We start from the raw sequence: 13,118 nt of genomic DNA on the forward strand, positions 1-13,118 counted from the left end.
ATGACAAAAGTATGTTGAGGAGTAATGAGTGTGTCAGGTCTGATACGAGTTAAATATGGTGGGCTCTCTGCCAGTTAGCACTGAGGGGCTCCTAGGGTCATACCTCCCCTCTTACAGTGCTGCAGAATGGTTAGCCACAGGCTGAACTATAAGCAGTGGATCAGAATCCTCTTTCCTGGACAGACCATCTACCACTATATTTTCTTTCCCTTTTAATATGCACAATTTCCATGTATTCTTGGAGCATCTCTACTCCTTCGCAGCAGTTTGGAATTGGTGTCCTTGGTTCTGGGTAACCAAACTGATGGAGAGTGGTCAGTTAGAACCCTGAATTTTCTGTTAGAGAAAGGGCCTTAATTGCATGATAATCCATACAATGGTATACCACTCTTTTCTATGACAGAGTAATTCTGTTTGATGGGTGCCGATTTTTTTACTCAAGAAAGCAGTGGACTGCTTTTTGCTACTTTCCCCTGGCTGCATTAGAACTGAATCTAAACCAGTGTCTGATGCATTCATGCGCATTTTGTCAAAATCTGGACTGGCCACAACAGGCTTTTCTGACAAGATTTTCTTTATCAAAACTCTCTTGACAAGCTTTTGTCCACAGCACTCTGTTTGGCTATGTCTTCTTGCAGAAGTTTGTGATAGCGGACATAATGTCAATGAACCCATGCATAAATCGGCAGTAATAGTTAACCATGCCTATGAAAGATTGGATCTGCTTTTTGGTCTGGGGCAAATAGTTTCTACTTTCAAAGGATCAGGAGAGGTTTGGCCACCATCTTACACAGTGTCCCAAATAAGGAACGTTTGCTGCTCCTATTTTACATTTAAAGGCCTTCACAGTAAGACTTGCATCTCTGAGTTTTGAAAATACAGCCCTCCAGTGTCTCTTGTGAAGTGACCAAGAGTAGCTGAACATCGCTATGTTATCATGTGAAGTCTTGTAATCTGTTTAACACTTGGTTGACAAGCCTCTGAAAAGTGGCTCCTGCATTAATTAATCCAAAAGATAACATTTTGAAATCATGAAGTTCAAACCCATATCAGTAATAAAAGTAGATTTCTTCTTTTTGTCGTTGTGCAAAGGAATCTGCCAGTACCCTTTTACCAGATCAGTTGTGCTAAGAGATACTTTGGGCTAAGCAAAATATAACATTTTATCAATTCTGGGCATAGGATAGGCATCAGAAACTGTGACAGTATGAAGTTTTCCATAATCAACACAAAACCTTACAGTCTTATTTGTCTTAGGAACCAACACAGGAGATGCCCAGGGACTGTCAGACTCTTTAATTACTCCCATATCCTGAATACTCTGTGTTGCTTTATGGATTTGCTTGTGCACTTTCCCAATGGTTCAGTATGCCCTGCTAGGTGCAGGTTGGGGATCCACAGAGTCAGTCTTGTGGACCATTTTATGAGTCATCATTGGCATGTTAGAAAATATCTGCTTGTGTTTTTGCAGCCAAGATTTCTACCCTCTCTGTCTGTTAGCTCTTTGCATATCTTAGTGCTTTCAAATAATGAGTCATTGGGGCATTCAGACACTAGATCAATGAAGTGTCAAGTCTGACTGACTCCCTTTCATCACAACAATGCATATTCACAATTGCTTCTGTATTGTGATAGATTTTAAGTCTATTCACATGCACTGTCTGTGGGCAACCTTGCTGTGGGGTCTTTTTACACTGTACATGACTTAATTTTCTCTCTCCACAACCTATAAGGGCCCCTCCCATGAGTTTTGCATTTTGCTCCTTTTTACAGAAAACAGTTTTAGTAGTATTATCAACCCCCACACCTCAAAACAGCACAACTTCAAGCATTCTTATCATACTATGCTGTTTGTGTGGTCTGGCAATCCATGAGGTTAGTTTGAACCACGTCCAGCATGTCTTTTAACTCCTTTCTGAACTTTTCTACATATTCAATCGCTGGTTCTCCTTCTGGTTCAGTACCCCTCTCCCAGAAGGGCCTGATAAGATCTAGGTGTTCTGTCACTTTTCTCTTACACAAGAGATGAAATAGGGAAAACCCTGTGGACTCTTGGGGCACCTCCCTAAAGACAAATAACGTGGTAATTTTTCATCCCAAGCCCCTTGCCCTTTTGTTTGCATACATTCCCAGCATAGATTTCAGTGTTCCTATGAACCTTTCAACCAAACTGTTTGTCTCTGGGTGATATGGGGCAGCCTTCAGCTGTTTTAAATCAAACATCCTCCACAATGCACTGAATAGTTGGGATGTGAGATTTTACCCACAATCTGACAAAATCTCCTTAGGAAAACCTACTTGGCTGAAAATAGTGAAATGGGCTCTTGCCACTATGTCAACCTCTAAGGGTAGGTCTACACTACCCGGTAGTTCGGCGGTAAGCAAATTGAACTTCTGGGTTCAACTTATCGCGTCTTGTCTGGACGAGATAAGTCGAACCCAGAAGTGCTCGCCGTTGACTGCGGTACTCCTGGTCGGCGAGAGGAGTACCGCGAAGTCGACAGGGGAGCCTGTCTGCCGCGTCTGGACCGAGGTAGGTTTGAACTAAGGTACTTCGAACTTCAGCTACGTTATTCACGTAGCCGAAGTTGCGTACCTTAGTTCGAATTGGGGGGTTAGTGTAGACCTGCCCTTAGTTAAAGCAACTGCTTCTGGATACCTAGTGGCATAATCCATTTTCATCAAAATGTTTTCCCTTTGGGTTGGCTGGGGCAAAGAGCTCACAATATTTGTTGGCACTCTAAGAAATGCCTCCTTGATTACAAGTGAGGGTTGCAGGGGAGCTTTGTAAAACTGTACTGGCCTCTTCTGATCCTAGCACAAGTCACAAGACCTGCAATAGTCTCTCTCCTCATTCTGAATATCTGGTCAATAAAAATTCCTTCTTATCTTTTCATAAGTCCTTTAAGTCCCCAAGTGACCAGCAAAAGGACAATTGTGGGCTAACATAATTAACTCCCCATTATGTTTAACAGGCACAAGTTGCTTGTAAATCTTCTCAGACCCTGTACAGGGGCTTCCCTGTATAATCTTCCCTCTTCTTCAAAAACCCTTCCCCATTTCCCCTAGCTGGACTCCCCCTGGAGATTATTCTGCTTATGCTTTCTAAGGATGGGTCCGCTCTCTGCTCTGCTGCAAATTTCTGCCTGCCATAGCTTTGAGAGCTGCTTCTTCCACTGGGAGCGGCTCCTTCTTCCTTGTCCCTGGAGACACACTGCTTCCCTCTTCTAAGCTGGGGTTAGGGTAACCAGATGTCCCGATTTTTATAGGGACAATCCCGATTTTTGGTGCTTTTTCAGATATAAACCCCTATTACCCCCCCACCTCCTGACCTGATCTTTCACACTTGCTATCTAATCATCCTAGCTGGGGTAGGATGTTTCCTCACCCTTTAGCTGTTTCTCTGTCTTCACCGTTCCCTCCTGGGATCACAGAGCAATATTTCTGTCTACAATGGGTACCATATTTAACAGGCTTGGACATAGTAATACAGCATTACCTGCATGAACTCCTGCTGGAATGCAATCCAGCATGCCAACTTTTAAAATGCCTACTATACCTTCCCATTCCAAGTGCACTTCTGCCAAAGGCACAGTGGTTTTAAATTTTCCAAAGGCCAAGAGTTCTACGCTTTCCCCATGCAGCATGCCAGTCTCCCTGACCAGAGAGATCTGGGCAGCCAGTGTCTCTCCATTATAGGCATTCTTTGCCATTCACTTTGGCAACCTTAATAAAGTCAGTAGCAACCTCCCATAGGTCAGATTATACAAAAGTCATCAGGAACTCCTCGGGTACCTCTGTGGGTCTTGTGTTTACAATAGTTATATTCTAAGGAGTGGGTGTGGACTCTTTGTTTAGGGCATTTGTCCCTCAGGTGTTCAGTGGAGTTACATATGGAACATCATCTTGGACTGTTTTCCTGTGAAAGGGGTCTGTGAATGCAATTACCAGGAAGGGGTTGATTCGGGGGAGATGAGCGCCTGGGCTCCCAACCACCCTCCCTTTTCCCAGGGATAAACCAAGCTTCTCTCCTTATACTGGGCTGCCGCCTCTTTCTGTGTCTTTTGCTCACTAGATACTCTGGCTTGTACATAGAAATCAGACAGATTGGCTGCTTTCTATGCAGACCCTAAAATTTTATCCCAAATGGCTTCTTTGGTCTCTTCAGAGCATATGCTCAGGAAATGTTCTGTGCAAAGAGGTGAAATAACTGGTCATAATCTCTTCAGCCCCTTTGCCCATTTTTCTCATCAAATCACACATCTTCTCTGTGACTAATTTTATCACCTTTTTTGCGGTTTCTAAACCTTACCTTATACACATTAGGAGTAATTTGAAACTTGCAAAATATAGAGCCTTTTAAAATTCAACATATCTCAAAGCTTGTTCAATTTCCATTTCATTAACTACATTTAATGCTTTACCCAAGAGCTTTGCAGTCGCTATGGGGACTTGTCTTCTGGAATTTTGTGCAACTGCGAGTCTTGCAGTAGTATACAATCTTTTGTATGCAGGATACAATTTGTCCCAGCTGGGTCTTCCTTGGAGCGAGGGAATGCCTGGAAGCTGGGGGGTCTGTCCAGGCTTTCCCTACCAGCTCAGATTATGAAGCCTTTCCTTCTTCTTTTTCGGGGCTTCCTTCTTTCAGTTCTGTGATTCATTGGTGTGCTTCCTCTTGCTTTTCTGCCTTCCTTTCCTTGACTCTCAGGTCAGTTTCCAACCTCCGGTGCTCTTGTTCCTTTTCTATTTTTAGTCATCTCCAACTTTTTGGTTGGCTCTGGTGACTCCAAATTCAGTAACTCTATCTCAGCCAGTTTGAGTTGTGTGGGTTCCTCACTAAGGTCTGTCTTTGACCTTGTCTACACTACAGGTTACTTTGGTGTAATTTTATGTCACTCCGGAATGTGAATAATCCACACCCCTGAGCTACATAAATTATACCGACCTAAGCGCCGGTGTACATTGTGCTGTATCAGCGGAAGAGCTTGTCAAACCGCTCCCTGGAGGAACAGTCACCATTCCTTATTTGTATAGCCCCAACAGTGTACTATAACTTGCACCCTGGAGGGAGGCAAGGAAAATCTTTGGGCTGGCGTCTCGGAACCACGCAGCTCTTCTCTGATCTGTTTAGTACACAGGGTCTGAATACAAGCTGCCTAGAGGACAGCTTCGGCTCAGCAGAGAGTGTATCATTGGCATCACAAATAGATTTTCTGGCTGTGCATGCACGCCACTAAATAGCCAAGGTAGACCAATGTAGGTCCCGATAATTGGGCTTTTGGACCTTTGATTGTTAGACCTGATGGCCAGTTTGGGTAGCTGTTAGAGGCAGATAATTCTATGACTTTAGGTAGTTGTTTAGCTCAGACCAGGGAATATATTCAAATGCTCCTTGCGTCTCACGGTGAAGTGCAGCTGCTGCTTCAAAAAACAAAATACAATGTAAAAAAAAAATCCTGACCAGACTTCTCAGCCAACCCTTATTCAAAGGGAAGTGCCTTCTGTTAGAATTCCAGTGTTATTACTGTACATGGTTAACATCAGAAATACTGAAAGTTTGGATTGTTTGAAATATCTCTGACCTGCTGGAAATCCCCTACGGTCTTTGTTGTTCTCACTGTCTTCACTGAAGAAAGGTGAAGTGTATTTGTTAAGGCTGGCTCTTATTTATTTTAGGTGGTTGTTTCACAACCACTAGAGAGCAGTCACTGACTTTCTTCATGTGCCTGGAATACTTTCTGCAGCTCATCAGTGAAGTAATGCACTGATTTAGCAAAGGCAATATTGACCTTTTCTAGTACGTTTATTAGCAGAGGCTGAAAAAGTGACATGAATTCTTATCCTGGTTAAGGAAGTGACCAAAACATAATCACTCAGAAATAGTGTACCTATGAATTCATCTCTGAGCTATTCAGGCTGTTCCCACCATGAATAAATGATTTAGTGGAAACAGTTAACGTTTTAGCTCCTCCTCACAAGAACTTTTTAATCTTCCAGCTATTTAGAAATGACAGTGAGTTGTAAATTCCTACTGTAATGGTCTCTCCGATCTGTAGAATGAGGAGTCCACATAGATGCCACCTGTGGAAACCAGAGGCATGATTAATAGAAGACCAAAGAGAGCATTTCCAATGAGCCAGTACCATTCTAGAAAGAATAACTAACATTCCTCAGATTCTGCAGTAGTAGTTGGGATCCACGCTGGCCAGTACATGCAACAGCACTCTGACTGTCAGCGAAGGTACTGGGATGCCCGTAGATTATATTTGTCCATAATGCAGGCAGCTTGGAGATTTTTTTTTTTTTTCCCCTACCAAAAACTGTCCATAAAGAACGACTTTGAAGTCACTTGTGGGTTGCCAGTTAAGTTTATTTTTAAATCTGGCTTTGCCAGATCCTGGCTTGAGCAGAAAAATGAAGATAATGGGAAAGATGAGGTTTATGGATCCATCTGAAGATCTTTCTGGGTAGATTGGGGTCTGTGTTTCCCTGGATTTCCTCTGACACACAGTTGTGGACTTTGAGGTGGTGATGTATAAGGGAATTTATCTGCTCTTTCCTGAAAATTCCCTTTCAGGTCCACTGATTTAGGTGACTTTGTATGAAAAGGGCTCATCTGGAGTCAGATAAGAATGGAAAACAGGCATCCAGAAAGTTCTTGTATTCATGAGAGTCTTTGCTACACCTCTGAGAGGAGCAGCACAGAAGTGGCAAGCCAGGGGAGGGTGGCCCTATGGGCTCTAAACCTCCTTTGGACTCTCCCAATTCTGGGCTGCTCTAGAAACCAGAGCATCGCCTGGGGTAATTTAGGCAGCCTTGGGAAGATTTCTAAGTTACAGCCTGGCAGGCTATGCTGGCACTCCAACGTGCTACATGCTGTGGCTCTGTCCCCGTATGTCGGAGTTTGTGAGGCAGCCTTTGGAAAGCCGCCTGTGACTGTCTTCCTCAGTTCCTGCACTGGGTGAACACTACCCCCCACCTCCTGCCAGGTCTGAGGTTTTCATCCCCCTTTATGCCATTCCAGTCCTTTTACCCATTGTAGAGGAGTGGGGTAAGGATGTTCTGCAGTAAGATAAGCTATTGTTTGAGGTATATTTTAGATTTATTTTGGGGAAATTAGGTGCAATGATCCTGGCTATGGTAGTTGTCTTACTGATGAGCTCATCAAAGGTTGGGCAATCCCCTCCTGTCAGTGATACAGGCCTGGTTCGGTCCCTAAGCTGCAAGCTAGCTGGAGACCTGTCATAATGGATCTATGGACTTTATTACTTGATGAAAGAACACCTGCAGGTAAACATGGATACATGTTACTATTCGGGCAAGCTGTGCTATCCTGATGAGCCTAACTCACCTTACCCTGGGTTGATGCAGAGTTACCCTCCCACAACCCTACCCCTGTGTATCTTCCAACCTCTGCAGGAGATAAGCTGCCCTCCAAGATATTAGGAAGCATACTTTAGGGCAACTCCCATCCTGCAGATCTCAGAAAAACAAGTCAGAAAACGGGAAATGCCCCCACCCAACAAAGCTCCTTTGTTTGCCTGTCCCATGGGACTATTTAAGAAACCTAAGGAAAATCCCAAACATGTACTACTTTGTGGTGAAGTTGTAGTTTCAGGTTACCATCTCTTTGAGCTTCTAGATTTACAAGGAACCGAAACTTTTTTGACAGTTGAACTAATTGAATTTCCTGGGTATCCAGCACTTCATCTCTAGCATTCTTAATGATAATCTGCAATCAGCACACCGCTGTAAGACATGTTAATGTGTCCCCTCCACCTTCTAGCTGTTTGGTTAGTGCTACCTTAACTTCCCCTTAAAGTTTTTAGTGTGGAAATTAATATGTTTTTGATCAGTTACCTTGCAGTTTCTTGCCATCGAGTTCATATGGAGCTTGTTTTCAAAAACTTCCATTAAAAAGCCATTTTTTTTGTTGTGGAAATTTGATATGGCCCTTGCTTAGCTGATAGTAGCTCCTTTGTTGAGCTGCTGGATTCATATGAACTCAGGTTTCTTACGTAGGCCACTTTCCTGATAGTGGTAGCTTCAGCTTAGAACATACAAGCTTCAGGCTCCAGTTACTGATACTTTACTCCAAATTCATCAGATAAGGAGGTGCTACAAGTGTGCTCTCCTTCTGAATTTGTCAAATTTCCACTTTAGTAATCCTGGTAACACTTTCCTCATGCCTGTATTCCCATGACAGTGATGCCCTTCTCCACAGTTTTATCTGGAGCAGACGATAGCCCATAAAAAGGCTACCTGGGCTTTTTCTTTTTGTTTCATTCAACACTAATAGAGTTCTACTTATCGTAGGACTTGGTTCTGTTGTGTAATGTATTGTTGGAGCATCTCTCACATTAGATTGGTATAACACAACTCCATGAAGCCCATTAGGTCTTTATGCTCTTCTTCCTTCTCTGGTTATGATTCTGTTGTCTTGAATACAACTGTATTTATATGGCTGTGTGACTGCATCTCTCTCAGGCTAATTCTGTACACTTTAAGTTTGTTATGGCCGCAAACTTCTGATCTGTTTCCACTCTGGAGATATGCATAGTAGCCCCACAAAGTTCTATGCTCACCCTCGCCAATCTTTAAATTATGATCTGTGGACAGGAGTTAACAGCCAGGACCCACAGGCATTCCTTTGTTTTTCAAATTTATGTAAAAATTTCAATGATCCCAGAACAAATGATGATAACTTAAAATAGAAGACATGACTGGAAACTGTAAAACTGATGGAGAGAATCTTGTTTCTGCCTCAGTGGTGAGTAGTAAGCATTAATGACACTACTGCTTCAGTAAACTATAGAATTATAGTGAAAGAAATCAATGCTAAGTACTCTTCTGCAAATGCAGGGGAAATGGCCTATGGAGTTAGACATGACTGTCAGGGAAGAAAAGAGAGAAACAAGTTATATTTTCTGACTGTTTTCTCAAAAGTGCTCAACACCTTGCAGCTGTCCCTGGAAATAGTGGGAGCTCCTGGGTTTCGAGTTCCTATGAAAACCTGGCCCTAACTCTGCAGCTTTTTCTCAATGCTTGTTCTCTTTCAACCATGTGGTTTATTGGATGTATATTAATATATTGAAGGCCAAAATTCAGAAATCTAATGGATGTTGCTTTCCTAAGTTTGGTCCTGGTTCAGTGATTCATCTGGTATTTTGTCTTTGCAAAAACGAGCGAAGAATGAAAAGTGTCCATCTGCTGTCCGAAGCTTTAGGATCTTCCTTATTCTTCAGGTCATTGCATTAGGCCAAGAGTTCTCAAACTTCATTGCACTGTGATCCCCTTCTGACAACAAAGGGACCGAAGCATGAGCCCGCCCTAGCTCTGCTGCTCCGGAGGTGGGGGTGGGAAGGGGGAGGGTCCAAACCCCAAGCCCCAATGGCCTGGGCAGGGGGGCCAAAGCCGAAGCCCAAGGGCTTCAGCCCCAGGCAGGGAGCTTGTAACTTAAGCCCCGCCACCCAGGGCGGAAGCCCTCGGGCTTTGGCCCTGGCCCAGGGTGGTGGGGCTCAGGCTTTGGCCCTGAGCCTCAGCAAGTCTAAGCCAGCCCTGGCGACCCCATTAAAATGAAAATCTTTGAAATCTTGATTGCTGTTGCTTTAAAGCCCCTTCTTAACGCTTAGATTTTTCTGTGGTATCTTATGGTGAATGCTTACACACAGGGATATATGGTTTAAACAAAGAATGGATTACTGATGGTCACTTTCATAACAACTGCAAAGTTTCTGAGCTGACCGGTATTTCTGTGCCACTTTGCTTTTTAATTAATGCATTAATATGATGTGAGCCCATTATTATTCAATAATATTTCATTCATATACATTCAAAATAAAATATAAATCATCTAATAAGTCATGCATTAAATGTATTTTGAGTAGTGTGTGTGTGGAATGCATGTGTAAACCATTGATGGGTGAAGCATAAAGGAAACTACTCGGTTGTAAAACCCTTTACTGGCACAGTCTAAAGAAATTCCTTTGAAGCAGGAAACATAAAATTTGCTTCGATATGTGAAGCCAAGCCCTGGAAATGTGTCACTTCTGTTGAAGCTTTGTCAGACTCTTTTTGATGTGCCACATGTTACATCATTTTCTTCTAAGAGAAGAGGACCAATTATTGCCATTGAAGTGATGTGATGGCACAGTGCTAGCTTTCTTCAGATCAAACAAGGCTTTCCTCTCAGCATAAAGTACTCTTTGCTGGGAGTTTGAATGTTGCTGTTTTGCTTTTCTAATAATGATCTTTGGTCTTGTTTCTTTCTCTCTTTTTTTTTTTTTTTTTTTTTAAATGCAGGTTTTCCAGCTTGCTGCACATCTGGTTTACTGGGGAAAAGCAATTATTGTCTATCCACTGTGTGAAAACAACGTCTATATGCTGTCCCCCAATGCCAGTGTTTGTCTGTAAGTAGACAGACCATGAGTGCCTGTAGTGGGACTGCTTTGAAAAATGCAGATGTGTTTTTCCTGGGCATTTATTTGGGCAGGGTGGTGATATTTTCTGTTATATTGAAGTTGTTGAGATGTACAAATAGTATAATTTGCTTGAATTTCACGAGCCCTTAAGAGCTGTTCAGTGCAGGGATGAACAAAGGAATTGGGCAGCTCTTCTGTTGCAGTGACAGGTGTGCTTGCCTTCACTTGCACACTAATAGAGTGGGTAGCAAATTTCAGGAGCTCAGTACTGTGTTGTCATCATGAAATTGCTCTGTGAACATAGACCATTTTTAAACCTTTCAATACTCTTGGCTGCTGAGTATGTCCAAGAAGGACTCTTGCATGGAGCCTAAGGGAGTATCTGTCTTAATCAATTCCCTTCCAATGCAGGGGCTTCAGGCATAGGTGTACCTTGTGTGATGGGTTCGGTTGCAGAGACCCCCTTGAGGCTATCAGCTGACATGCTGGAATTACTTCTGAGCCCATTTTCCACTGCCAGCTTGGGACTCCAGAACCTTGCCTTGTTGAGCCAGACATGCTAGACTGCTGCAATGCAGACCCAGATCTGGTCCACGCCCTCAAAGCTGCAGATTTTAACCAAAAACTGCTCCGCAAGTCACCCATCTCCAGCACCCAGACACCCAGTTCCCAATGGGATCCAAACCCCAAATAAATCCATTTTACTCTGTATAAAGCTTATACAGGGTAAACTCATAAATTGTCCGCCTCTATAACACTGATAGATCTCCACAGCTGTTTGCTCCCCCAGGTATTAATCACTTACTCTGGGTTTATTAATAAACAACAGTTATTTTATTAAGTATAAAAAGTGAGATTTAAGTGGTTTCAAGTAATAACAGCCAGAACAAAGTAAGTTACCAAGCAAAATAAAACAAAACAAGAAGTCTAAGCCTAATATATTAAGAAACTGATACAGGAAATATCTCACTCCCAGAGATGTTCCAATAAGCTTCTTTCACAGACTATACTCCTCCTTAGTCTGGGCCCAATCCTTTCCCCTGGTACAGTTCTTGTTAGTTCCAGCTCCGGTGTAACTCGGGAATTTCTCATGTCTGGCAGCCTCCTTTGTTCTGTTCCACACCCTTTATGGCTTTGGCCCAAGGCAGGAATCTTTTGTCTCTCTGGGTCCTCATCCCTCCTTCTAAATGGAAAAGCATCAGGTTTAAGATGGATTCCAGTATCCTGTGACATGGTCACATGTCCTGTGAGACCTCATTCTTCATTACCCACGTCAGGTACACAGGAAGGCTTGCAGGTAAACAGAGCCATTCACAACCAGTTGTCCTAGTTAATGGAAGCTATCAAGATTGCAAGCACTTTGCATAGTTACAATAGGACTTCAGAGTACTACTTCATATTTCTAGCTTCAGATACAAGAATGATACATTCATACAAATAGGATGAACACACTCAGTAGATTATAAGCTTTGTAATGATACCTTACTAATGACTTTTTGCATAAAGCATATTCCACTTGCATTATATTTACACTCATAAGCATATTTCCATAAACATATGAAGTGCAACGTCATACCTTGGTCTTTCCTATTCTCTGCATGTGGCACATAATTGTATAGTCTCCTCTGGGCTATAATACTTTGGTCTAATTTCACTTGATGGGTTTAACTTGCGCTGTGCAGGTGCTGGGAGGTATTGATGGCCTGTGATATACAGGAAGTCAGACTAGATCAAGAGTGGGCAAACTTTTTGGCCCGAGGGCCACATCGGGGAATAGAAATTGTATGGCTGACAAAATTGGGGTTGGGGTGCGGGAGTGGCTGCAGACTCTGGGGTGGGGCTGGGGATGAGGAGTTTGGGATGTAAGAGGGGCTTTGGGCTGGGACCGAGGGGTTTGGAGGGCAGGAGGGGGATCAGGGCAGAGATGTGGGAAGGAGTGCAGGCCCTGGCTGGGGGTGTGGGCTCTGGGGTGGGGCTGGGGATGAGAGGTTGGGGTGTAGGAGGGGGCTGGGACTGAGGTTTGAAGGGTGGGAGGGGGATCAGGGCTGGGGCAAGGGGTTGGGGTGTGGGGGAGAGGCTCAGGGGGTGCAGGCTCAGAGTGATGCTTACCTCAAGCGGCTTCCGGAAGCAGTGGCATGTCCCTTCTCCAGCTCCTACACGGAGGTGGGGCCAGGCAGCTATGCGCGCTGCCCCATCCGCAGGCGCCGCCCCTGCAGCTCCCATTGGAGCATGTAGGAGCCGGAGTGGGGCCATGCTGCGGCTTCCAGGAGCCGTGTGGTGCAGCCCCCAACCCAGTGCCCCAGCTGGAGTGGGGCTGAGCCACATGGTGCGGCTCGCGAGCCTACTTAAAACTGCTTGCGGGCTGAATCCGGTGCGCAGGCCGTAGTTTGCCCACTCCTGGACTAGATGATCTGGTGGTCCCTTCTAACCTTAAACTTTATGATTCTAAGCAATATGGAAATACTCAAAGGAAGACCAACATCTCAGTAAGTTCTGTGTGGTTAAATCAATGGGTAGCGGCTTTTGATAGGCAGCCTGTCTGCGAGCCTGTCATGTGATATTTCAGTAGCAGGTAACTCAGAAGCATAAACAGCAGCAACATGGTGGGGTCCATTACAGTCACTATTTTCATTGTAATTAATCCTAGTGGTAATTGTGCTTCTAATCAAGACTGGGGTTTGGATAAAGATGAGCTGC

At 43.8% G+C, this 13,118-nt stretch overlaps 1 protein-coding gene across 6 annotated transcripts in view; it reads left to right on the forward strand.

Annotated features, from left to right (window-relative positions):
- Positions 1 to 13,118, forward strand: part of NPRL3 (NPR3 like, GATOR1 complex subunit) — a 121,247-nt gene that overhangs the window by 48,534 nt on the left and 59,595 nt on the right. For all 6 annotated transcript variants that reach the window (XM_054042203.1, XM_054042202.1, XM_054042204.1 and 3 more), the window contains one exon: positions 10,303 to 10,409. In XM_054042203.1, the coding sequence (XP_053898178.1) occupies positions 10,303 to 10,409 (107 nt within the window). The remainder of the gene's footprint in view (positions 1 to 10,302; positions 10,410 to 13,118) is intronic.

Source organism: Malaclemys terrapin, chromosome 10, assembly GCF_027887155.1.
Source record: "Malaclemys terrapin pileata isolate rMalTer1 chromosome 10, rMalTer1.hap1, whole genome shotgun sequence".
NCBI classification, from domain to species: domain Eukaryota; kingdom Metazoa; phylum Chordata; order Testudines; family Emydidae; genus Malaclemys; species Malaclemys terrapin.